This window comes from Thermobia domestica, chromosome 1, assembly GCF_964235325.1.
Source record: "Thermobia domestica chromosome 1, izTheDome1.hap1.1, whole genome shotgun sequence".
Taxonomy (NCBI): domain Eukaryota; kingdom Metazoa; phylum Arthropoda; class Insecta; order Zygentoma; family Lepismatidae; genus Thermobia; species Thermobia domestica.
In genome coordinates, this window is record NC_137454.1 from 242315383 (window position 1) to 242342899 (window position 27517).

The 27517-nt window shown below is 35.3% G+C and overlaps 1 protein-coding gene across 1 annotated transcript in view; it reads left to right on the forward strand.

Moving 5' to 3' along the window:
* LOC145694832 (phospholipase B1, membrane-associated-like) overlaps positions 1-27517 on the forward strand; it is a 136001-nt gene that overhangs the window by 106011 nt on the left and 2473 nt on the right. The window contains exons 5-7 of the mRNA XM_081771500.1: positions 11718-11877; positions 18652-18794; positions 22839-22995. Of these exons, the coding sequence (XP_081627626.1) occupies positions 11718-11877; positions 18652-18794; positions 22839-22995 (460 nt within the window). The remainder of the gene's footprint in view (positions 1-11717; positions 11878-18651; positions 18795-22838; positions 22996-27517) is intronic.

Genomic DNA, 27517 nt, shown 5'->3' on the forward strand with positions numbered 1-27517 from the left:
ATCTAAATCGTAGTTTTAATTTTAATTTAATTATAATTTTTAAAATTTCGATTCAAGAATCGTATAGGAGCATGTCTCAACAAGAAAGGAGGTCATTCCACTTTTCCAAACAACCTCTATTGCACAACTAATAAAACCACTTCCCCCCAAAACCTCCCCCAAGGCCGGGGCAGCCTCTCCAAGGCCGACACGACCATATATACATCAAAAGTCGTTAGGTAATAAAACAATTAATTCTTTTGTCTGCGACTTTAAGCGACAGGTCTACTAAACATCCATTATATCACATCTTTTCACGACGAGATAGAGCTCTTCCAATAGAAACATGCACTTCCAAGACGAGACATCAGTTTCATGGAACCTTTTCGAGACAAGACATAGCTTATCCAATAAAAAAGATACACTTTCCGAGACGAGATGTAACTTTTTTTGACAACCTTCAAGACGAGACAGAACTCTCGCCATAGAAGCACACACACTTCCCGAGATAAGACGAGACATTACTTTCATAAACGAGGTAGTCAATAAGCAACTCCAAGACTGATGCAAGACGTCTGGAAGCGTTTGAAATGATGCATGAAGAATAATAAGCAAAATTAGTTAAATGGAATAGCACAATATCGATGAAATAACCAGTGTTGTAAAGACTAGACCGATACTGGATATAGCTAGTTACAGAAAATATAAATTGTTATAAAATTAAGAAGAAAATGGATTAATAAGGAAGTGTCGTGCATTTTCGCACGGTGTAATTTTACACGGACCCATTATCAAGCAATTTTCGCACGGTCCTGTTTATCTGGTTAATCATTCTGTAGGCGTCGTGCATTTTAATGCGGTCCACCCGTCAACCATGTGATTGATCCTGAAACCACTTTTACTATAGAGGAAGAGAGGACACAGGACAAATGTAAACTAAGTAAGAATAGAAAAAGTGCAAATGCAAGTTAAAATAAATACTAACAATTGCAACTTATACGAGAGAAGAAGAGCTTAGAAAATGTGTAATTTTCACAAAAAGAGTACTAAGGAAAGTAACCGGAAATTGAAATAACTAAGAACAAGACAGAAGAAAAAGAGAAGAGAATATATATATATATATATATATATATATATATATATATATATATATATATATATATATATATATATATATATATGATTCCAAATTTTGTGTAGATTGTCCAGTTCTAACTGAATATTTAGAAAACATGGCCGTTATTTCTTTATTACATTTTAGGGGTACACTGGGAGAGTTGAAATTAAAAAAATTTAAAGCATCATATCCTACAAGTTACACATTCCAACACCACACAATTGTGTATGTGAGTAGTATAATTCTTAGGAGTTAGTTTCATGGCCAAATAATAATGAAAAACGAAGGATAGTCATTTCTCCAGTCTAAGATGAATCTTTATTGTTTGGAGTGTTTTGCCGAATGAACACCATATAACACTGACATTATAATTAATTGTGTGTGTAATGTATTTGCTTATTACATACTGCATGCTAAAAAAAAGAGAAAGAAAACACTGATCATACGTTAATTAGAAACTCATACCGGAAGTTGGCTCAAATCTTGCAAATGGTACGATTGATTTTTTTTAAAAAATCCTCCTTTATGGTATCCCTTGCCGATTTTCATCAAGAAGTCTTTCACTTGTGTCTGTAAAGGGACATGTACAGATGTTGCGAATAATGACAAGAAGATTCATGCTCATATGTGAATGATGCGTTGTGTAGAGAGCGCAGGTTCAGTTAGTGGGAAATTTAAATAAATAATTAAAAAATAACAAATATTAACGCAAAATGAAGTGTATGAAAAAAGAATTGCAAATGAAAATAACTAAGAGCATTACAGAACAATCATAAAGTAAAATAATTAAGAATACTGTAGAAGATAGAACAATCACAAATTAAAATAAATAAAGAATAAAATAATCAGCACACCAGAGAATTCAGTCAGGAGTACAAAAATCAAAGAAAAACAAGCTCGTGGCGAAGTATTGAGAAACGTTATGATTTGTGAAACATACAATAGCTCCATATTCGAAGTAGGATCTAAGAAGAAACTTGTCATCTTCTGTCCGAACGAACAGCACGTCGCTAAGATGGAACTTTCATACATCGTTAATCCATTTTTTACAATTCATAGTTCATTATTCCAGCTTTTGGAGATAGCTGAAGAATTTTTTAATGTCTCTGCCATTTCCTAGCTTCTCCAGGTCTAATATATTGAAATCGTTCGTCAACACGGATGTAAGTGATTTTACACGCTTCTCCGGATTGCAATTTAAGCCCTGTCTTGCAATTACATAAAAACTAGACGTCGCATCTGACGCTCACAAGCTTCAAGATATGTGATGTACTCTTAGATATACTGAGGTTTAACTTATATTTCCAAATCTCCAATGGGTTGTTTCTTCTGTTCGTTTGACCATTGCAGTTCTATATTTCTCTTGGAATATTTAGATTGTCCATCCGTTGTTCAATGAAATAATCGTTGAGCTCTTTGATTCTCTGCCCAGATGGACAATCCTTTATGAAGATGAACCAGCCTTCATCGATCCTGCTTAATGGTACTAATGCTAATGCACTACACATACGAACATGATGGCATACATCTTCATTGTGAAGGTATTCTTCGGCGAGACCTATTCTTGAAACCTCATGAGTGCAGAGTGAGCTAAGTAAGAACAGGAAAAGAATCCTCACAACTTAAAAGTTTCTTTAATATATCTTTCTATTTTTTAAACAATGTTCTCCGATTTGATTAACAAAGTGCTTAATTTAATCGTTATTGTTGAGAAGGACTTTATTGTTAACTACATTGATTTAAAAAAAATACAGCTTTTGACCAACTTAACCACAGAATGCCTTGAAAGTCGGCCAGTAGAACCGATATCAATCTCCGAAAACACTGGAGTGGAAACATGTTTGGCATGATGAATCACATGATTGATAGGTAGGCCGTGTGAAAATGCACGACAACTGCAGGTTGATTATTCCGCTAAACACGTGCGAAATTACTCGATAATGGGCACCGTGTGAAAATGCATGGAATCAATAAGGGTATGAAATAAGATATGATAAGAGTTAAAAGGAGGAGAAAAAAAGAATAGTGATTCTAATAGAGATATCAAAAACACTCTTATGTCAAGGTGAATGGCTTTGTGAAGCACCACAGTGCACGGTAGATTCTAAAATTGTTATAAATGACTTCACAGTGATGCCAGAGTTCTTATAAATGTAGTGATGACATTAGTAATCTTATAGAGGCGATACTATACTAGGGATGGCCAATTCCGGAATTTTTACTTTCCGGAATCCGGAAAGTAAAATCGGAAAATTCCGGAATTCGGAAAAATTCCGGATTTCGGAAAAAATCCGGAATTCGGAAAAATTCCGGATTTCGGAAAAAATCCGGAATTCGGAAAAATTCCGGATTTCGGAAAAATTCCGGAATTCGGAAAAATTCCGGAATTTAGAAAAATTCCGGATTTCGGAAAAATTCCGGAATTCGGAAAAATTCCGGAATTTAGAAAAATTTCGGATTTCGGAAAAATTCCGGATTTCGGAAAAAATCCGGAATTTAGAAAAATTCCGGAATTTAGAAAAAATCCGGAATTCGGAAAAATTCCGGAATTCGGAAAAATTCCGGAATTTAGAAAAAATCCGGATTTCGGAAAAAATCCGGAATTTAGAAAAATCCGGAATTCGGAAAAATCCGGATTTCGGAAAAATTCCGGAATTCGGAAAAATTATTTTTTCTTTTTGTAATCCTAAGAATTTTGTTCAAACGCAAACGAACAAATTTCCTTTTTGTAATCCTAAGAATGTATGATGCAAGTTAAGCTGAAACTTACATCCTAAAGTATACACTACTCAATCTTCCCATTGTTAATGAGATGTAGTCCAAAAGTACGATGTACTTCTAATATTTAATTTTTGTTTTACTGTGATATTGTCCAGAGGTAAGACATATATCACACTGAGATAAACAACTTGACATAATGAAGATGTTATCATACGTAGTTTTCCAGAAAATCGTGAGAAACTAATTTTTGTGAAGTTAAAATATGCGTCGCTTGTTGCCAGTGGGATGCAATTGATAACTTTTATGCTGGAATAGTCTTTTTATTATTATTATTATTATTATTATTATTATTATTATTATTATTATTATTATTATTATTATTATTATTATTATTATTATTATTATTATTATTAATCGTTTATGTACTGTAAAAGAAAAATGTGAACCGTTAAGTAGTAGATTTTATCTGTTGTTTTTTGATATCTTCTAACAGTAATAACAAACTGCTTGTAAATACGCAATGATTATCAAGGACAATGGCATATTAATGTAAGGACTACTCTGCAGACTAGCAATAAACAATAACAGATAAACAATAGTTGCAAAAAAAAAAAAAAAAGTAACTAACTTGGGCACGTCAGAATGTTCGCGAGAATATAGGGACGCATTGAGACTAGCAAAGAGCGTGCTATTATCATTACTCAAAGGGCCGTACGATGGAGGCATTAATGTTAATGGCACTAATGAGCACTTACTTGCTCTAACGGTTAACCTCATTTTTGAGATGATTCTTAGAAGTGGGCGTGTTGGCATGCAGTTAGAAGACCTATATCCATTATTTAAAAAGCACACGTTATCTGTGAAGTACTAACGATTTGCGTCACTATCGAACACTAACGTAGCACTAGCGACGTTTAAAGTCGAAATGGAGTCTGACATAAGTGGCTTGTCAACTTCACGGACATTATATTTTCCTTGAATGAGAGAATTTTGCGCCCAGGAAATTTGCGCCCTACCACAAAAATAGGAAAAAATGCGCTCGCAATATATTTGCACTGGGATGTTTGCGCCCTACCCCAAAAAGAGGGGAAAATGCGCCGGCTATATATTTGCACTGGGATGTTAGCGCCCTACAATTCAACTTATTTTTGTATTGTGTAAAGTAACTTCCACTCACACTTGAACTAGGCTTGCCTATCATCGTCTCAGTGAGTTACTCCATCCGTTATATTATTCCGAACAAATGAAAAAAATACAATTTTAGTTCACTAAAGGACAATCCATACAAATACAATTTTTCATTATACTACAAAATTTACAAAAAAGTATAAATGACTGATATATAATTATTAATATAATGAAAGAGTATAATTTAATCTACAAAAGGCTGTTTGGCTCTACCCAGATATCTCTGTTCACAATCCTTGCGAGTTGTTTGGCTTTTCAGGACACAAAATATAGAAAAGAAAATGTAAAGTGAATGTAAAATCAGTTCAGTAATATTATCAAGAAAACTATGTACAGTGTGTTTACTTGATGGAATTCAAACACACAATTGCGTTCAGTCTTTCTTTCAGAAAAAAAAATTCCGGGGGGCACACTTAGAATTCCGGAGGGGGTCACTGCTGGTACTATTCTATTTATTATTATATTATAGACGTATTATTTTGGTCTCCTCCGAGGGGGCACTCTGAGATCTCTGGGGAGGCCAGTGTTCCCCCAAAATCATCTCTGGAAGAAGCAGTGATTGCGTTGATCCGTTGTGTTCTTTTGGCTTATATTGAAGTTTATTCTCCCCTTATATAGCCACAATGAAAATAAATCACAAATGGCATGGTTGTGGGGGGAGGATTGTTTATGCTGTAATGTCAGCCCCTCCGAGCAAATGCGTAAGCTCCAATAGGTTCTTTTATTTCGCGGAGCTCAACTTCCCGGTGGAGGTACATCGCAGGCGCAATTTTCCCTGTTCTTGAGGTAGGGCGCAAATTTCCCAGACGCAAAATTCTCGACACCGTTCGAATGACCTCGGAAAACTATCTTTTTCAATACTTTTTTATATTCTTTTACTCGAGATTTCTTCATAGCTTCTTATTAAAATACTTACTAATATATCCTCATTTTATTTTCCTAACCAATCAATATGGGTATGTTGTCAGTAAAATATTTAGATTGATCGAGCCTCTGGTGTGTAACCACAGTATTTCATATCATCCCCCCATTAGAAATCTTGGCTAAACGAACCAATATATGTTGCCAATAGAATAGTTTAGAATGATTGAGCCCCTGGTAAATAACCACAGTATTTCGTGACAGACCCCCCCCCCCTTCCTATTACCATATTCTAGCTACATGCCTGACTCAGCTAATTCTCTCCATTATTTACCAAGCACACGTTTTCTAAAGCGGAAAATGCTCTCTAAATACCTAAGCTCATTATTTTCAGCAGATGTTCAAATTGGGTAACATTCTATCTACATGATTACTGGAAACCGCTTCTCGCTATCTATAACCATATTTACTATATAATGATTAACGTTAAAACCGGAAATGGTTGATTTGTACCGCTTCCGGTTTGAATATTACATTTATCAGGGAACTCGATTCTTAACTATTGACTCTGTACATCATGGCCAAAATTGATTGGTAATCCATCAGATAGTTCTTGAGACTGTTTGCTTCACTGACGGACAGAATGAATATATGGCTATAGAGTTTTGATAAACTAAATTCGTTAATGAGTGATGATGGAACAAATATAAGAAAGGTAGGCCTTCCACCGGGAAAATTTTCGAACACAAAATTAGCCATCGAAAACCCACATGTCCTGGGTTAGAATACCATAGATGAAAACTCTACCACTGAGTCATCAATCACCCGCTTATTAGTTTTATTAATTATTATATTAATATAAATTAATGAATGCCTGCTTATGTTAATTATTGAACAATTACATTGTACACTTCGTAAAGTCAAAAATTATAAATTTGTATTTACTGTACATACAGTGAGCGCAGAAAGTGTTCGTACACCTATGCTATTGAAACGAGAATGCCTGCGAAAAAGAAACAGAAAATTTAAGAAGTGTAATAACACACACAATATGAATAATGAAAACTAAGCTTTATGAATATATCAATAAAGAACCACAAAGACAAGTTTAATAGTCAGAAAGTAAATAAATTCCGTAGAAAGTGTATAGAGTAGACGCAAAAAGTGATCGTACACCTGACGTACGAATACGAAACAAAGATACCACAACTGGGGTTCACTAGTATTCACCTGGGTATACACCTCTGTATAGCATGACGAGTAACAGAATGAGTTTAGTTGTGAATAGAAGTGAAAAAACTGCACGGTGAGCTGTCAAAGTGGGAAGCAACCGAACAGAAACAAATGAGGAGACAAGAAAAGTAATTATTAAATTGCATAAGAAGAGTAAGTCTTTGAGAAAGATAGCAAACCTTGCAGACAGGCCTCGTTCAACAGTACAAACAATAATTGCGATGTATAATGTTTCTATCACTGTGCGAAAAAAAAAAAAAAAAAACTGGAAGACCAAGAGTGTTGAGTGAACAAGATAAACGTTACATTATTAGGGAAAGAAAAAAGGTTCCAAAAAATAGTGCTGTGGAATTGGCAACGGATCTGGAAACACGCGGTGTTAAACTATCAGCCAGTACAGTGCGGAATATTTGCAAGGTATCATGGTCGGATAGCCAGGAAAATGTTCTGGGTGAACAAGACAAATCGTATAAAGAGACTAAAGTTTGAAAAAGAGTATAAAGATAAGGGATCAGGCTTCTTTCTGGAATAGGGTCATATTTTCGGACGAAAGTAAATTTAACTTTATCGAGTCCAATGGGAGGCGTATTGTATGGCGCAAGGTGAATACAGAGATGAATCCTCAAAATCTCGTCCCTAAAGTAAGACACGGATGAGGGTCCGTGCTCGTCTGGGGTTGTATGAGTGCCTCAGGAGTGGGTCGTCTCCACCTTATCGATGGAGTGATGATCCACAAAGTGTATATTAAGATATTAAAGGAAAATCTCCATACTAGTGCTCAGAAGATGGTTCTTGAAAACAATTTATTGTTCAGCAAGACAACGACTCCAAACATACAGCGGAAAATACTCGATTGTGGCTACTCTATAATACCTTGAAACAGCTTCGCACACCTCCCCAATCCCCAGATATGAACCCCATAGAACATCTATGGTCTGTTCTGGAGACAACAATCAGAAGGCACAGCTTCTCTACTCAGGGCCGGCGCTAGCAATTTTGCCGCCTTAGGCGGTGCTTTCACATGCCGCCCCTTTAATCCGCAAACCTTATTTTGACAGATAACGTTCAAGTGTCATTTAAAAACATGTATAAAATGGAGAAGTAAACAAAAAAAAAAAAAAAAAAAAGAACTAACTTTCTGAAATGTTCACGTAATATTTAAACGACTCTATACTGACACAATATTCAGTATGCTCGATTTCGCTGTATATCTGTAATATAGAGCAGCGCATACAGAAAATAAAATTTTAAAAATATACTTTAATCATGACTAAGAATTTTAATTTTTAGGCTTATTTTATATCAAAAGGCGTTTTCAACAGAGTATGGAGCAAGAAGATAATACAGTAAATCAGATAATTATGGTAAATGTAAGTGATTAGCTTAAGCCTTATAATGTACTAAAACACAATAGACATACATAAATTTAACATACCTTAATTGAAAGAAACTTTTCTTGCTTTGATATGAGCAAATTCCTTTATCACATCACGTAGTCCAATGTTTTAGCCAATTTGTGTTCTATTGATATCGACGCTAGACCACTCAAGCGTGTTTCAGACATAGAAGAGTGTAGATAGTTTCTAATAAACTTAAGTTTCCAAAAACTTCTTTCTCCTCTTGCCACTGTTACAGGCAAGATTAACAAAATTCTACGTGCAATACTAACATTGGGAGCAAAGTCATGTTCGTTTTTTTTTTTTTTTTTTTTTTTTGTGAACTTTCACACGCTTAATTATAGTGGATAACACTTTCAGTTTGTCTTTCAAATCACTGGGGTTAATATCTTTCAATTCTTCGTGTGTTAAAATGATGGTAAGTTTAGTACACTTTTCAGACAAAAAGTTCAGGTGGTAGGCTATATCTTTACGATTACTTATATCGCAAAGAAAATTGAAATACTCGCTGTGATGTTTAAGTTGCTCAAATCTTTCTCTTAAAAGCTAACACAATCACTTCTAGAACTTTGTAATAAAAATCGATCTTGTATCTTGTTTGTGGCTGTTTTCAGTAGCTTCATCCTCTGCCTCGTACTGAAACTGTCTCTTCTTTCGACTTCGAGCTTGCACTGTATTACGTATCAGTGGATCACCCGTATCTAATGCTGATGCCAAGTCCATCGTATCAACTAAGTAAGATTTAAACTTTGCATAATTTCTGCTCCTCCCAAAGTACCCAGATATATTTTCAAGAAATCCTACTGCATCCAACACATGAGAATCAATGCTTTAAAGTCATATCAGACAACGAGTGAGTAAAGGAAAGAAAAGTAACTCAGCTGGTTTGCTATACACAGAGCATCGTGGACGACCATTCTATCGGTTCTATTGTCATTACTTATTTGAAGTAAGGCATCATAAACTTCCTATATTTGATAACTGAGTCAGAGCATCAATTCGGCTCTCCCACCTTGTGGTGGATTATGATTTTAAAGTGAGACTACTAATATGTTCCTTTAGTATGGCCTAACGTTGAACTGACGCAGAAAAAAAAGTCATAAACTTTTTTTTAGCTATACAAAAAATGAGACATTTCTCAAGAAATAATACGCTGTACGATTTACTATATTCGGAATAAACAATTTGTAAATTGGTCAAAAACTCGCTATTAGAACCTAAATGTCTCTAGATGCTACCAGGGGCGGATCCAGGGGGGGGGGCGATCGGGCGATCGTCCCCCCAGAAGAGGAAACTTTTTTATTTTATATATAAATAAAATATATAGTTTATTTTTTGACGCTCTTAAAAGTTTCCTCTCTAAGTAGCAGTATTAAAAGTAGCTCTAAGTAGCAGTATTAAAAGTAGCTCTAAGTAGCAGTATTAAAAGTAGCTCTAAGTAGCAGTATTACAACCCATCGCCCCCCCCCCAGAAGTCCGTCCTGGATCCGCCCCTGGATGCTACAGGCTAGAACGGCCTGTCTCAAGTGGGATTGTACCTTTTGCATACTTGGAGCGGAGCGTTAGAACATTATTGAATAGAAAAAAATATAAAAAGACACCGTGATAATCTTATGCACTCTAGCTCAAAATCCTATCTACACTGCTGCAAGGGAAATATTGAACGAGATACCTGTGGCTAGTAGTTTGATAATTGAAAACGAGGAGGAATGCTCTGAATTTCCTGAGAGAGTATTTTCTTGAATGTGAGTAAAGTAAGTTCAATTACATTCTCAGGTTAACACAATCTTATTTTTCCATGTGAGCCTATTACGAAGCATTATATTTTGATAGTATTCTTTTCTTTTTCAAATTTTGCCGCCCATTAGACTTGCCGCTCTGGGCGGTGGCACGGCTCGACCCTCTTTCGCGCCGGCCCTGTCTCTACTAAAGAAGGCCTAAGAAAAGCTATTCAAGAAGAATGGGACATAATCCGTCCCGAAGCTACAGAACTACGAACTACTATAGGTGAAATCAATGCCACGAAGACTACAGACAATCATTAACGCACAGGGTAATCCCACAAAATATCAAATAACGTAATATACTTTATAAGCACTAATTCACGCATAAGTGTAAGGTGACATTTTGCGTTTACAAAAAAGGAATTCTCTCTTTTCTTCTGAACAAAAAGTGATTGTGTTTGTTTGGCCTTTCTGTTGTATATAGAAATAAAATGTATGAATGTGTAGTCTTAATTCTGGTTATATATATATTTTCCACCTCCCGTTCTCATGCTAGCTGTTTTCAATATAAAGTATGCACGGTGTACGAACACTTTCTGCGCTCACTGTAGGTATGTTGACAATAAGCGAATGTTATTAGAATATTTGTTGAGATTTCTTTTCCTCCACTGCCTTTCGCCTGGTTAAAGTAGTTTGCAGTGCTTTGGAGCAGCTGCAGGTGGGAACGTGATAATGTTTGAGACATACCGGCGACTTTTTTGTGTGTGAAAATAAGACCTTCCTTATAAAACAGTAAATAACTACAGTAGCAATTGTCTACGTAAGTGATAAAGACATATCCAACTACAAGAAACTAATACAGTATATATATTCATTATTGTGTTTCTGTTTTAACAGCTACTAGCTAGGGATGGCCAATTCCAGAATTTTTACTTTCCGGAATCCGGAAAGTAAAATCGGAAAAATTCCGGATTTCGGAAAAATTCCGATTTTTTTCTAAATTCCGGATTTTTTCCGAATGTCGGAATTTTTCCGAAATCCGGAATTTTTCCGAATTCCGGAATTTTTCCGAATTCCGGAATTTTTCTGGATTCCGGAATTTTTCCGAATTCCGGATTTTTTCCGAAATCCGGAATGTTTCCGAATTCCGGAATTTTTCCGAATTCCGGAATTTTTCCGAATTCCGGAATTTTTCCGAAATCCGGAATTTTTCCGAATTCCGGATTTTTTCCGAAATCCGGAATTTTTCTGAATTCCGGAATTTTTCCGAATTCCGGAATTTTTCCGAAATCCGGAATTTTTCCGAATTCCGGAAAGTAAATTTTCCGATTCCGGAAAACAAAATTTCCGGAATCCGGATTCCGGAAAATTTTGGCCATCCCTATACTATACCAAACTGAATAAGGTATTCATAAAGAAATCTTGCACTCTCAGCAAAATGTATTTTCATTTTTGTTTATTTTTAGATGAACTTATACTATTCTTATCTTATTTCAGTTAATATCAATCATGATGGGAAACAATAACTTATGTTCCTTGTCGTGTTGGGATCCAAAAATCAATTCAGCAGAGAATCATAAAAAGAGACTGGAAGAAGCACTGGATTATTTTAGAAAACATCTTCCAAGAACAATTATCAATCTTATTCCTGTAATGGGTAAAGTATTTTAATTTTTTTTTATTATTTTACTTCATTTATTTCTTCTTAATACTATTAATGATCTCTGTGAAACAGTACATCTTGTTGTCAAGTTATGTATTAAATTATACCATAAGGTTCTTACATCTGTTCTAAATCTGTGGAAAAAAAGGTTCTTCAGTTTAGCGTTCTTCAACTTAAAGTACATTAATTAATTATTACACCCTACAAGCTACAGGAGATATATGAGAAATTCAAATGTAAAGTAGTGAAAGATCTGCAGACGAAATTATCAAGTTATCTCGGTGGGAGCTCACGTGGTTTGGATCCTACGTTATGCTGTAGATCCACGGCTTATCAGTGGCGAGGCGTAATTCCACAAGTAGGGTAGGCCCGATGAACTAGTAATACGAATAACATTTAATGTATCATAAAATGTTTAAAATTATAGTCAGAATTCTATTTTCCTTATTGAGTTGAACCAAAAAAAAAAAACTATCAAATCTATTTCTTTAAAAAAAAACTCTCTTAGCTGTGTTTCTAACGCTGTTTAAATTTATGTGAGTGTATACATAGTAATTTTCTGTTGTTGTTATTGATTAACAAGAAAGAATGAATGTTTATATAAGCAAAATCTTAGCTTATAAGTTCAATGAGGTCATTTACGATAGCATCATATCATATGTTGGTGGATTCATATCTTCGTATGCAGGGTGTCCCAAAACTAAATGCGAAAAATAAAACCACAAATTCCTGGCACCAAAACAAGAAAAAAGTTTATATGACATATTGTCCGGAAATGAAAAGGGCCTGTAACATGCTTGGCTTCTAGTAAATTCTGTAAATTTGACGGAAGCCAGCACAGGTTAAATGATTAATATCGTGTGAAGTATATATGATTTGAAAATTAACAAATTTATTAACAAGAAAAATTTTGCTTTTTTCTTTTACACGTTGAGTAACAAATAGTGAATTTGTAACGAGTAACAACAAGTAATATATATATATATATATATATATATATATATATATATATATATATATATATATATATATATATATATATATATATATATATATATATCAGTAGCGTAGCGTGGTATTCCGAAATGAGGATGCCAAAGTTAGTCACTTGTCTGATATAATACAATATAATGCAATGCATGTTCAGTGTGTATTTTCCTTAACAAGTGAAAAGATTCACTATGCAGCAAATGTTGTTTCGATGACTCATGTGTTAGAGCTTTCTTCATGAAATTACCCAAATCAGAAATACTGTTTGAACACCACTCCAACTCCTTTGCCCCAAACATAATGCAGACGAAACATAACATTTTATTCCCTATAGAACACCCAGAAAGCCAAGAAAACCTATCATCATACCACGAAGACTGAAATATTTGCGACTGATTGCTAGTTGTCGTTTTTATGGAAAGCTTTGGGGTGGGTCGTATCCCTTTCAGAGAGCAGCGCTGCTCGTAAGTCAACCGAGATATGGTAGTTGTTAACAAAAAAATCAATTAAATTTGTGTCTGGTACTGTTATCGTAGTCATAATTTGCTAAAAGTTAGTAAGGTACTATACCTTGTAGCAGCCGAACACTTTCCACAGCTTTGTCTCTTAGTTATAAATGTAATTTTCTTCATACTACAGTAAAAAAATAAAACAAATATTCATTTCAAATCACAACGCAAAAAAAGAAAAAAAATTATACCGCCAATTTTTCTTGACCACCAACGATCAATGTTGCTAATCAAAAGCATAAATCTAGTACAGAACGCAAGAGTATAGCCAGGAAGAGGTGAGCCAATAATTTATCACAAGAAAGGAGTGTAAAGCCATGTTCATTAAACAACTTGCAGAAGTTTTATATTTAGCACGGCATAATTTGCAACCATCCCATACGATTACACAACACAAATAGAAGATTAACAGGCTGAGTCTGCTCATTCAGGCCTGCAACCAGCCATTAAAGTTTAGGAGAGAGGCACAAATATGCTAGGGGGTCCAATCGTCACAATTCTGGATCTCTTTTATCAATAACTACTCTTAATAATTAGGAGGCCAAAACATTTAGGGGCCCAGGCTCCCGTAATTGTACGCCTGGTGGGGCATACAGTAGCAAATGCGTAGATTACGTTAGACGCCAATAAGCAATTGTCCCAGCTCCTTTTCTGCCACTAGCATTGTGACGAGAAAAACCGGCTCCACTTTTGTATAAATATTGTTTTCAGTATAACTCCCTTTATTTATTTCTCGTGGGCAGCTTCTTTCTCCGCATACCATTCTTCAATCTCTCTCTCTCTCTCTCTCTCTCTCTTTTTTTTTTTTTTTTTTTTTTAAATGTCACCCCTAGCAATTCGTCATCTTGGGTCCGGACCTTAGGTACCCGTTCGTGAATATGGGCCTGAGTGTTTATATCATTGAAGATACAAATAGAAAGCACTTAAAGCAATTCTGGGGGCCTATTTCTGTGTATCTACTTCATTGTCAGATATCCAGATACGGAAGAGCACAAGTGAACTTTGTGAAGGGCAGAGGGTGGTCTACCGGATCGGTGACCGTGATTCTACAGAATGCATTATAGTTATGCTTGTGTATGTGAGTCCTCTCAAAGAATATCTGGCTACATTCTGGGACATGATATGTATTTATGATGTAGATTATTAGTTTGTCTTTAATTACTATTACAATTACGATGCATTTAATTACGATTAAAGCATAACTATTTTTATACTATCACTTACATAAGCGACATGCTTCATAATGGCGTTGAACTAACTATTTATGTTTTGTTCTATTTCCTTGACAGCGGTCGTACGTTCTATACAGAAACCATAGCTTAGTTCAAAATATATAGAGTTGGCAGTACTTGAGCATACGCCAGCTTATAACTAAAGCAAATGTTGGGTTGCAAAGGGATGGCGGGGAGTAGTTGGGCATGCGCATTCGACAGAAAGCAGACGAAAACTCCGATGCTTGCAGTAGGCCTGGATGCCCGAGGAACATAGCATACAACAAGAGGAAAGACAGAAAATGTGTTTCTGAGTGATGCGCATGCGTAGGTTCCGCTTGCCAAAGTAAAGCGAGAGAGCGCATCCACAAGATTGCAGTGGAAATAATTGTGATAATTATAAGCAAACAATTTATAAATATAATGAAATACGTACTTTTTTCTTATTAACAGGGGATGCCGGGCATACAGGTGTTCCCTTACGCTACGCCGCTGATATATATATATATATATATATACCGAAATAGTAATTTAAATATAGGATTCTTCAAATATTTCTTTACCATAAAGTCCTTGAATACTCAATACTTGTAACAACTTTGTAGAAATATAGAAGTGAGCACAAATGATTTGTATGCAAATGGCCTCGTGGCAGGTTCACAATTTCGAAGGTTTATATCTCCAAAAATATATTTAAATGAAGCCTTTTTATGCCAGAATGATACCATAAGACTTCCTTTCCAATTTACCTAGAATCTAAAAGGAATTTAGTTATTACATTATATAAATTCTAACCTGTTATAGACGTAAGCTAAATTCTAACCCTACGTCTTACCTGCTAGATCCAAAGTGAGGGCAATTCGTCACGGCCCGGTCTAGCTCCGTCCTAGTACCGAAATTGCCCACCAGATGGTAGCTCACTTCAGACACAGGCCAGTAATTATAGGTTCTCTCTCTCTCTATGTAGAATTTAATCTTTGTGCTCTTACAAATATTCTTATACAAAATACATTTATTTGGACTATTACGTTACAGGCCGGAGCCTAGATAGCTTCGAATGTGGGGGAAGGGAACTTCACACCTAGAGAACTAAAACCTGCCAATTGAAAATGTGTGTGAAAAGTTGAACAACACACCGGGAATGATGTAATGCATTCGAAACGCCCGATTATCACGTTGCATAGATGTGGGAGGACAGCACTTTGAACATCTTCTGTATGTACGTTTATTGTTAGCACGTATGACCTAGTAGTTCATACCTAGTGGTACTATTCTATGTAAGATACTACATTACAAATACAGTTACAAATCATTGTGGATTCTGCCTGTTATTTCATTACATGACACAACTAGTTACACTTGTTCTTATTTCTACCCTCTCTCTGCAAGTGTCTATCTGGTATACCACTTTCCATTCCCCCCTGAGATTATGCAACCATGCTAAGTGGTTTTTGGTTTAACTCTTATTGTACATGTGCGTGCAATCGTGCATGGTTAACAACTTCTTTTCTGTATGGTTTCCATCTTTTCTACACCGTTTCATTACTCCTGCCATACAACAATTCGGCGAATCCCTAAATGACGTATGGAGATTCTCTGGAGGAGTTATAACATGCGTTAAACATGTCAAGCCGATATGATTTTTATGTCTTTCTGAACCCCTTTCCTAGTTCCTATCGTTATTCTGCTGGCAGGTGTGAAGTTCCTCCCCCTCAATCTATTTTCGAACTATATGTCATATAAACATTTTTTTCACGTTTTGGTCCCAGGAATCTGTAGTTTCATTGTTCGCCATTACTTTTGGGACACCCTCATAGCAACTCCAAACGCCTGTTCTTCTCACTTCTTTTTTAATTTTATTTTACCTAGGTAACATCTTTCTCCACAATATTTAGTTTCGGTACTGATGTGACGAACAGTAGTGATGTGACAAATTAGTTTCTTTGCTGGAGCTAGCTAATTCGCTCCGGGACCGATTCCAGTTCAAAGATACCAGTTCATTTTGAACTGGTTGTTGAATTCAGATTTAGAGCGGTACTATTGATTACGACACCGTTGAGAGGAAACAGAACAGGAAACCATTGACTTGCTATTATTTTGCACGTACCACTGTTCTCAGTGTGGTGTTTAGTTGCCTATCGATAATTCTTATGTTAGTACTTCTCTCTCATATTGGAACACAATATTTAGCTGTGGAGTAGATTATGGTTAAGTCTGAATCTAAGTGTTTGATCATCACTATCCCATCCAATTCTTGCAAGTTTTGCAATGGTGTTCTTTCTGATTTTTACTTTACAGTATTTTTCAGGGTTTGTAGATGTTTTCTGTGTGTTAAGATACTTCAATTTACATCACTAAATACTTGGTAGCATTCTCATATTTAACATTTTGTCCAAGAGAATAGATTTAGTTTTTTTGTTAGCATGTGAGTTATTTAGCTAATAGAAAGGGCGAGTAGTTTTATTGGAATTGGGTATCAGAACCACTTATTAAAGTATGATTCTAAAGTTACTCGTTTCTGGTTAGTAACCATTTCTACATTGTCTGCCGTATATGCCTTTGTTACAAAGATTGTGTTATCTATGTAGACGAATAAGTCAGACGTGGATCTAGATATGTCATGGAGATATCAATTAAAGAGAAATGGACCAAATACTGAGCCTTGTGGAAGTCCATTGTTAAGTATTCTTTTCCCATTCATTCTTATATCAAGATGGCTCCTAAATCATCTGTTAGAGAGCATATTGTTCAGGAGATTGATTATATTTCAACTTCTAAGTTATTTTGATAAATCTGAAACAAGTCCTTGCCATCAAAGAGTATCATATATTGAGGATAAGGCATCGAACACCACACATGTTTTCGTTCCTCTTTGGAAGCCTGCTTCAATTTGTGATGTCAAGGGAGAACTTGGCCGCAACAGTATCTACTCTTTCTAAACCTAGCCTGTTAATTTGGGACCTTTTGGGTCTAAGAGAGGCTATACCTTGAGAGCAGAATGTGTTCCAATAAGTTATTGATTGTGCACAAGTGTGATATAGGTCGGGAATTTTCAATGTCATTAGGTTCTTTTTCTGGCATTCTGATAGCAATAATCATTGATTCTTTCCATATGGTTGTGATTTTCCCAGTGTTTATAATATTTGATATCATGTTTGCTAATATTTTTTGCCCTTTTGGAGCCGCCTCTATTATGAATTCAAGAAAGATCTTGTTAATTCCAGCTGTATTTCTTCTCTTGGCCTTCTTTAATGTCCTTGAAATTTTTTACGGTAACTCTTCTTCATGTATATGATCTTGCTTACGATGTGCTATGTTGAAGCTGATTTTAAATTATGTAATCCTCTTATTTGTAATTTCATTTTAGTGATTTGTAGAGTTGATGAAGCTATTTGATCTGGAGCTACTACAGGTTTAACCTGGTTAATTGAATATGCTCAGTCTAATTTTCCAACGAATGTCCATCCTTTGTAGCTTGAACATGTCAAGTTGAATCTCACTGACAATTTTTATCCATTTACGTCTTCGAGAGTAGTTGACGCGCTCAATCAGTTCTGTTGCTTTGCTTTGTACCTCTGTATGTGTGTATTTTTGAAAGAGCTTATCACTTCTGTCCCACTCTAGGATATATTCCTTCCTGTATTATCTTGTTATTTTTCGGTTTACTGACGTGATTATCAGATTAGTAAATCTCCAGAATTTTTCAGGACGAGGTGGAATTCTGTTTGTTTCTTTTCCTATTCTGTCTCTGTATTCATTTCAGTTACGTCTCTTTAGAATCTATGTAGAATGCAGAGAAATGATTATAGAAGTAATACGAAGAACAAGTTCATTAACAATGGTTTGGTCTTGTCTGTGGGAAAATGGTGCTAGAATTTTTTTGTTGGGTAGAAAAAGGAGACGAGTTATATATGCTCACAATATGTCTGATTTATATTATCTATCCTATCTATAGCAGAATGAAAGGATCCTACTAGCTTGACATGACACAAGTGTTCCAGGTCATATTTCTTTATTCAGCTCTCTAGCAAAATAAATAAATATTTTTTCCATTTCAGATGACAGCGTAATATCATATTACGAAGAAAAAAATCCACCAGTTTGCAGGTTAGCTCGCACTATAATGTGTTTATGTTCTGTTGTGGATATTGAAAAACTTTCTGAAATGTCCAAACAATATCAGCAAGCTGAAGAAGAGCTGGTAGGTTGGTTTAGTGTACAGAATCTGGTTATTATTTAATTATTAGATAATAAATAGTATAGCATGATAAATGATACCTCATTGTAAGGTTTTACAAGTCCTCTTGATCATTGCACAGCACTGGCTGAAAGTAAAAACCTATTGAAAGTTGTTTACAATGTTAAATAAAATGTTTATCTTGACGACCTTACTATGGCAAATTTGTATGAAAATTTAAAATTCTAGATAGAAAATTAGCATTATCTAGGAGTTTCTGCAATCGTTTGGTGATAAATGCTAGTGATTAGAAGGGACGTCTGATAATATTATAAGATTTCCCAGCAAATGGAACAGATTCTCTTGTCTCTAATAGTAATAACAACTCTGAGGATTTACAAAGGGATACTGTCTCATCTGACCAAACGATGTTCTCAAACTATTTCAGTCAGTCTTTGTGCCAGCCAATTATGATTTCCGTACAGGCACATTTCACGGTCGACATCTTGCACTAACATTGACATTAATAACTTATAGTAATCACAATTCTTTCCACAATTGAGAAACTCGTGGCTAGTTAATTTCCGTGAACAATACGAAGTTAAATGAATGAATACCAAGAAGAAGAAAGACAATTTCTTATTTAAAAAAAAAAAAAAAAAAAAAAAAACTGGCCTTCGATGAATACTGGAATTATTTCTGATAAGACTCTAAGTAGTATAAATATGCCAATATAATATAATTTTTACAAAATAAAACCACATGTAACAGATAAAAACAGCGGAGATAATTAAAAAATAAAATCAGAGGTGGTGTTGAGACTACATTTGCGAGGCCAAAGTCAAACCGCAAGATAACTTATATATACAGGGTTAGCCTAAATAATTTATCGGGTTTAAAAACACTGTTTAATTACAAGTTTAACGAACGCGGGTGATACATGAAAAGATAGATAGGCTATACTGACGAAGTTTTAAAAAACCCTTGTGGCTTGCGTGCACGCTAGATAACAGCACTCCACAGGATGACGGCAATGCAGGAAAAGAGCTTTTGTGAGTTAGAATATGTGAAGTGTTCGTCAGTTAGGAGCATTCAGCCGTTCATGCAAGCCGTGAACTGAGCATTCCGCAGAAAACAGTGTGGAATATTTTGCGGAGGTATTTGCATTTACTCTACCGTTACAAGTTATAACTGTTACAAGTTACAACACTTGACTCCAGATTCTTTAGGGCTGCCCACAAAGCTCTGTTTCATGCACTGTACGATTTTTTCTGAGACACGCGGTCGCCCCGTACTTTTCCCTTTACACTGACAGATAGTATCACCAAACTAGCGAAACCAAAGCAAAATGCTCTGGTGACCAGGTATTTGCGTACGAATGCACGCTGAATGCTCGTAACCGATGAATACTTCTCATATTCTAACACACAAATAAATCTTCTCCGGCATTGCCGCCATCTTGTAGAGTACCGTCACAGGCCTACCAACTAGCGTGCACGCTAGCCACGAGGCGAAATTTTTAAACTTCGTGAGTTTATCAGATGTCTTTCTACGCCATATCCTTGTCATTAAACAGTGCTTTGAAATCCAATAAATCATTTAGGCTAACCTTGTAGGCAAACGATTGACATTTATTGACCTTTGACTGGGAGAAAAAACGATACTGAATGTCATGATTGGTGACCGGAAGATAACCTGAGATATATTGCGACACATTTCCTGTTGGGCTAAGTAGTTAGTTCGGTAGGAAATAATAATCTTATATATAAAAGAGAACGTACAAAATCCTTTGTTCCCTCATCACGCTAATACGGCTGAACCAATTTCTTTTATTTTTGGGGGGTTATTAGGATTTGGACCCTAGATGGTTTTTATCATATCACTTTAATTTTTAATTACCAGTGTCTTGAGATAATTGACCATTCAAGTGTCCATAACGTACAAATCCTTTGTTAGTTATTCATCATAGGTAAAAATAAACGTATTTATATGCAACCCGCATGACCATGTAACTCGGCGGGTTAACATAAATGACAGGCGATATAATGTTAACATTTACTGCAATCTACTATGGTTTTTATCATATCACTTGAAAGCGAAAACTTCCGGGGTGACCGCAGCGAAGCGGGGCGGGTTAACATAAATGACAGGCGATATAATGTTAACATTTACTGCAATCTTCTATGGTTTTTATCATATCACTTGAAAGCGAAAAAGTAAAAATTATCTAAGTAACAAAGTTTATTGCGTTCCGGGGTGACCGCAGCGAAGCGGGGTGAACGCTGCTAGTAATAATAATAATGGCATGAGTTAGAAGATTCACTGTTGAAACATTTTTAACTCCAATAACATGTATATACAAACGATATTTCGAAACTCACTTCTACAAGTAATGGCCAAGGTTACAATTAACCCGCGTTACAACTGTCCCCGGTCTCTCCTACTCTTTCTCTTGGTAATCTAGTAAAAATATCACTTTAATAAACTGAGCCAAAACAAAATTGGTTGATTATCTTTATACCAATAAAGATTTAGTGCCGTTAACAAAAATGGCATTACATCAGGCGTAAAAGTGGATCTGAAAAGGTATGGGAACGCACACTGAGCAAAAAAAAAAAAAAAAAAAAAAAAAAAAAAAGTAGGTGGAGTACTTGAAAAGATAGGTTACATGTGTAATTCCTGTAGTTTTTGGGCTTAACGTACAGCAGACGTATAACTGAAAATGCATGTTTTATAATACTTTTTGTATAAGTGTTCCATCTATACGTACTTTCCGTATGAAACAATATAGACGGTCAGGATCTCACATACAAATGGACGTATATAACATATAGCTAAGGAATGTAACATAAGTATAAGTATGTGATATACGGAAAACTGTTAGATGCCATACATCCTGCAACGGCATGATGTTAACATCTAAGGCCAGCGCGTATTTACCATATGGATAACGTATGCTCCGTACTAATTTCTGTAGTACGCAAGAGGATCCTGTGTATTTGTACAATATACCGCTGTTCGGAGAACGTATTTTTCTCAGTGCATGACGTCACGCCGTTCCCCGTGCCTATCTCTGCCCATTGTATTTTTTTTTTTATTAAATGGGGGATGCCATAGCTATTTTTTGGATGTGGGATAACGGCGTCCCCCCGCGTTCCTCCTCATTTTCACCCCTGCATTAGATTATAGTTTTTATCTAAGTACTTGAAATAAGCTGCGGTTGGAGACATTGTTCTGAAACTATAAGGACTTATACAGTATAGCTCGTTTGTGTAAACATGCTTCTATATATGAGTAAATTTAAAATCATTACCCAAAAATGTATAAAATTTCATTATCGTTTCTACGGAATTCATACTTTTAGTTATTTACTGTTTCTTGTAAGTTTTGTAAATTCAGTGAATATTACTGGCTCCTTTTGAGGGAAATTTAATCGATAAAAGTTTTAAAAACTGAAATGAAATGAAAATTTTCAGTTTTACATCTCACAGTTATACTGTGTGGGCTGCAGTAGACGGTGATGTTGACAACGAACAAAAGTGGGAGGAAACGAGAGAAGTCCGAGAAAAGCACGCACACGGTGTTTGCCCACCACAAAAAAGTTTTATTGCTACAAGCTAAGGGAACAACTTACCTATCGTCCTAGTTCTTGCATGCAACAATTAAATCAGATAAGTTTGTTTTCTTCCAGCTCGTAGTGATCAAATTTAATTTTTACTGATGTGACTTCCGTCAAGAGACGCCACTAGTGAATATACATATAGAATTGATGTGTGGAATATGGGAAAAGATATCGGAAGAAACGAAGAACAGACAAGTAAAATGTCAGTGTTTGTTGCAGTGCATCACCATGAACGAAGATAAGAAAATAGTTCGAAAAGCTTTTATATAGTAAGCCTTTTATATTTCTATGCATGTATAAATATTGCGTGTAGACGAATGGAAATGTTGGACTTAAAAACTCTAATATTAATAGTGAATGAGAAATACAACCCTTTTTGTACTACATTTGATTTTGTATTTATTTATTGTTTAATTTTTTTTTTCATATTTTGTTCATCATTTCAGATTTCGAGTGGCAAATATGATCATGATGATAATTTCACGGTCGTTATTCAGCCATTTACACGTATAATGAGTAAGGATACTCCTAAAGAGCAGTTACCAGATTACAGTTACACTACTCCAGATTGCATGCATTTTAATCAAAAAGGACATGCATTAGGTAAATACATATGTAAAAATTTTATACTTAAGCTACAGACGTAACTGCTAGCAAATACAGTACTATTATACAACTTATAGACTATTATAAATTATAGTCTATAATATGCAGCTTATTATAGATTATAGAACAGTATTATTATAGATGAATTTGTCTCTAAAACCGAAAGATTTTTGTGTAGCTATTTAATTTTTGGATTAACAATAGTGCAAAGTTAGTTACAGACACCAAGTTGGAGGAAGTCTGACGGTAATTGCAGCCTTCTACGTCAACCTGTCTGGTAACGACCAGCGTCTTGAACATTACTCCAAGGGTGAGATGCACGGTGTTATTCGGTTTTTATGGACCAAGGGCAGAAACCATATGATATTCATCGAGAATTGCTGGAGGTCTATGGAGAGAGTGTTATAACACAGAAACAAGTGTATGTGTGGTGCAACATATTCGCAAGTGGTAGAAGGACTGTGACAGACGATGACAGAAGTAGCAAGTCAGCAATATCCATCAACGACAGGAAGGCGTGTGACGTTGATGCGATGATTCATGAAGACAATCACACATATACTTCTTCCTGCGACATAATGCTTCTTCATAGACCTCCACTAATTCTTATTGAGTGTTTGATGGCTTTTGCCCTTTGGCTCATAAAAAAAAAAAAAAAAAAAAAAAAAAAAAAACGAATAATAGGGCCCACCTTCTCCTTGGAGTAATGTTCAAGTTGCTGTTCCATCTTTAAATTGCTCTAGGTAGCAGATGTACTGTCATAGAAAGCTGTAAATGTTGTCAGATTTCCCTCACTTGGTATATGCAACATACACGAAATTAATTAGCCACACAAACAGCTACTCTGGATTTTAGAGGCAAATTCACCTTATTTTTTTGACACACCTTTGTACTATTGAGAACAACAGTGCCTCTTTACAATTGATGCTTGTACTCTCACCTTGCTAGTTCTTGTACGGTACATTAGTTGAGAACTTTGACAAACACACACAACACAATCTTGTGCAAAGTTAGTATACAAACAGAGGAACGAAACTTGATTTTAAAAATACATTGAATAAAATATAAAGAAAAGATTGTCGTTATAAAATTAGCCAATGGTAGCTTGCGTTTTATCATTGTAGATTTTTGCAGGGTAAAGACATTTATGAGAGCATTATGTAAACCGAAGAATGACAAAACGACTCTAGATCTTCAAGGAATGGAAAACAGGAATATCGAAGTAGCCAGATTAGTATTACAAATGGAATCCAGCTTCCGACAAATGACTTAAATGTTTTGCAAACAAACAATAACTAAATTACCTGTCCTTCAGCAATGGAAGATATTATTGTAAAGTCAATGATAGAAATATTCAAGATAACAGTACGTCAAGTTTAACATAATAATAAACAGAAATCTATCGCCTTCTTTCATAGAAACAAAGTCCAGAAATGTGAAAGTAAAACTTTTAAATTGAAGTTTCTATTCCGCCTACCCGAACTGGAACTTTCTTTTCTGTTTGCAATGAAATAAGCTAGAAGAATTTCTTGACTTTTCATCTTAAAACATATACTTATCTTCAACAAACATCTAAAAGTTTTCAGGGAGAAAGCAAATGGTTACATGGGAGTTGAATTGCCACAAGCTATAGGATTGTATCCTGAATTATACGAGTCACATTATTTTCAGAGTTGTTTTTCAATTGCATGTGGGCAAGTTCTGCTTGGATTATATGCAATTGTGTATTTCAAATCACAAGTCAGTAGGATTTTTTCGTGTATCATAGTATCCTGATAAAGATAGGAAACGTTTCGTAGAGAATACGTTGTCCATTAATTCACACTTATACACAGCCTTGACCTTCAGATACCTACGTGTATATGGACTTTTTCTATTACTATTTTCACACAACTTGAAGACTTATGTAAAAAGTAGAAAACAAATATGTACATCTCCGATAGATTTTCATCATTATAAAGAATATTTAATTAACTAAGAAATTAAAGGGCCTATGCAATCTGGAGGCTCAATGTCAGCTTCACAAAAGCTCTCTATTGAATTTTGTCCTTACCCAACTGGATCCAACGAGATCCATCTTAATATTATCTTCCCATTGGTCTTCCTAATGGTCGTTTTCCATAGGACATCCACTTAAAACTTTGAAAGTGTTCCTACTTTCTTCCATTCTTGCTACATTATCTGGCCCCTGAGCCTCCTAGACTTGATGATCCTAATAATGTTTGGTAAACTGTATAAATTATGCAGTTTCTCGTTATGATGTTTCCAATATTCCCATTCCTGTTCCTCTTGGGTACAAATATTCGTCGTAAGATCTTATTCTCAAATACTGTCAGTCTACATTCTTCCTTCAGAGTAAGCAACCATGTTTCGCAACTATAGGCCTACAGGACAACGGTCATGATTATCGTTATATTTTAAGCTTAAAATTCCTCGACAGAATTCGCGACGATAAAAGATTTTGAACAGAATAATAACAAGAATTTCCTGCTTTTAGTCAACTTTAATTTCTCCGTGAGTATGGTTTTGATCTGTTAATATTGATCCTAGATAATTTAAAGTATCTACTTAGACGAAAGTATTGTTTGACATTTTAACATATCCATAATTTGCAGTATTACTATCCCGACAAACCTCTATGTATTTAGTTTTCTCTGCATTTACTTCTAAACTCATGTCCTTGCAGGCGCTTAATAAGAAATTTAGAACCTTATATAATATCTTGTTTCCATATTTTCATTAAAGCAAATAAACGCTCCTGGGTTTAGAAAGTAAATTCTACCTTCCTATCAGTTTAATGCATCAGGTAATAGAAGAAAAGTAGTGATGGAAATACATGTCAAATAAATTTCTTAGACATTTTGTTTTAAGATAAATACAATATTTATTGAATTTATTGGTTGTTTGCTACAATGTTACCGATTTAAACTCCCACTTCTTCCGTTTGCATTAATAAGTCACCCCCAAGTCCTATTCGTTCTTATGATAGTAAGTGTTAAAAGCAGTGACAACTCAGTTACCCATTTAAACCTTTAGCTTTGAGTCTAACTTTTACGCCCCCTTAAGGCTTAAGAAAACTTATGATGAAGAAAAGAACAACAAACAGAAAAACTGATGGGTTATAGAATAGGGTAGGGTAGGGAACAGCAGTGTACGTCTTCTGTTTAATGTTACATTCTTACAGTGACCGTTGGAACGATTTTTATGAGGATAGGGCATAACGTCATATCAAGAAGATCTTCAGTTCGATATGTGAAAGTACTGTAGTAAGAAGAATTCAATTGCGAAAGTAGAAGAAACTTTCAAGGGGTGTGACTTTATCATTTAATTTTAATGAATGCATTTGAAATGAAATGAATGAATATATTCTACACTGAAAAAGAAACATTTACCGGAACCGAGAAACTTCTATGCTCCACGGTATTCAGCTAACCTCTTCGTTTACACATACGATTTTTCTGTTTTGATATCGTCCATTAACTCTAATCTCCTTCGCCCACCCTCTCTCTTTTCAGCTACTATACCCTTTAGCACGTCCGTCATGATACAGTTCTTTCTTACCTAACGTTTCAACCACTTTCTCTTCCTATTCTCAATAATATCTAAAATTGGCCTTTTCTCCCCCACCACTTCTAATACCCTCTCATTCATTTTACGGTCGACACAGCTAATTCTCTCCATTCTTCTCCACATCCACATTTCGAAAGCTTCCAGTCATTTTTTCATCATTTTTGCGTAATGTCCATGTTTCTGTACCATACAGTACAATACTTTACATGGAGTCTTTTTTCTCAGCTCTATTCAATCTCCCACAAATAGACTTTCCTTCCTTCTATAAAGGCTTCTTTCAGGCTTCTTTCGCCTTTTTATCCTTGCTTTCACGTTCGCACTTTATATCATCATTAATAATATTACCCAGGTATCCAAAACTAGTCACTCATTCTATTTTCTCCTTTTCTACTTCTATATTTTAAATCAAGAGATTCATTACTATCCAGGGATAGGAGTGCCAAAGAAGCTAACACCTCCTCATTGACCAGAGATGTTTGCGAGTTTATGAAGACTACATTTGTAGAATGGTTACACGCTGTGTGATACTATGGTTGGGGTTGTAATGTGTATAAGATGAGAAGGTCTGGTGAGACAACGATAAATTGTTAGAGCACACAACGGTGGTAAACTGCCGTCTTTGGGCTATATAAGGAGATTGGAAAGAACTGAAATATCAAAAGCATGAGGTCTGCAGTAATGAGCTAGTGTTATGTGCAATACAGTTGTGATTGACAGATACAGCAGTCATATCATATAGAAAGAGTTATGTCCACTTCACTTTACAGGTATCAATAATTCCGGCCCTCAGGTTCTGTAGAATAAAGTTCTAATGAAGAAGAAAATAATGTACTACGGTATACTCAATTACTTAGTAACAAAAATGAATTCAATCGCTTGCTTCAATAATTATTTTTAAGCTGTTCAATGTAAAATGTGGGTGTAGTGTGTTTCATGCTACATGTGGGCT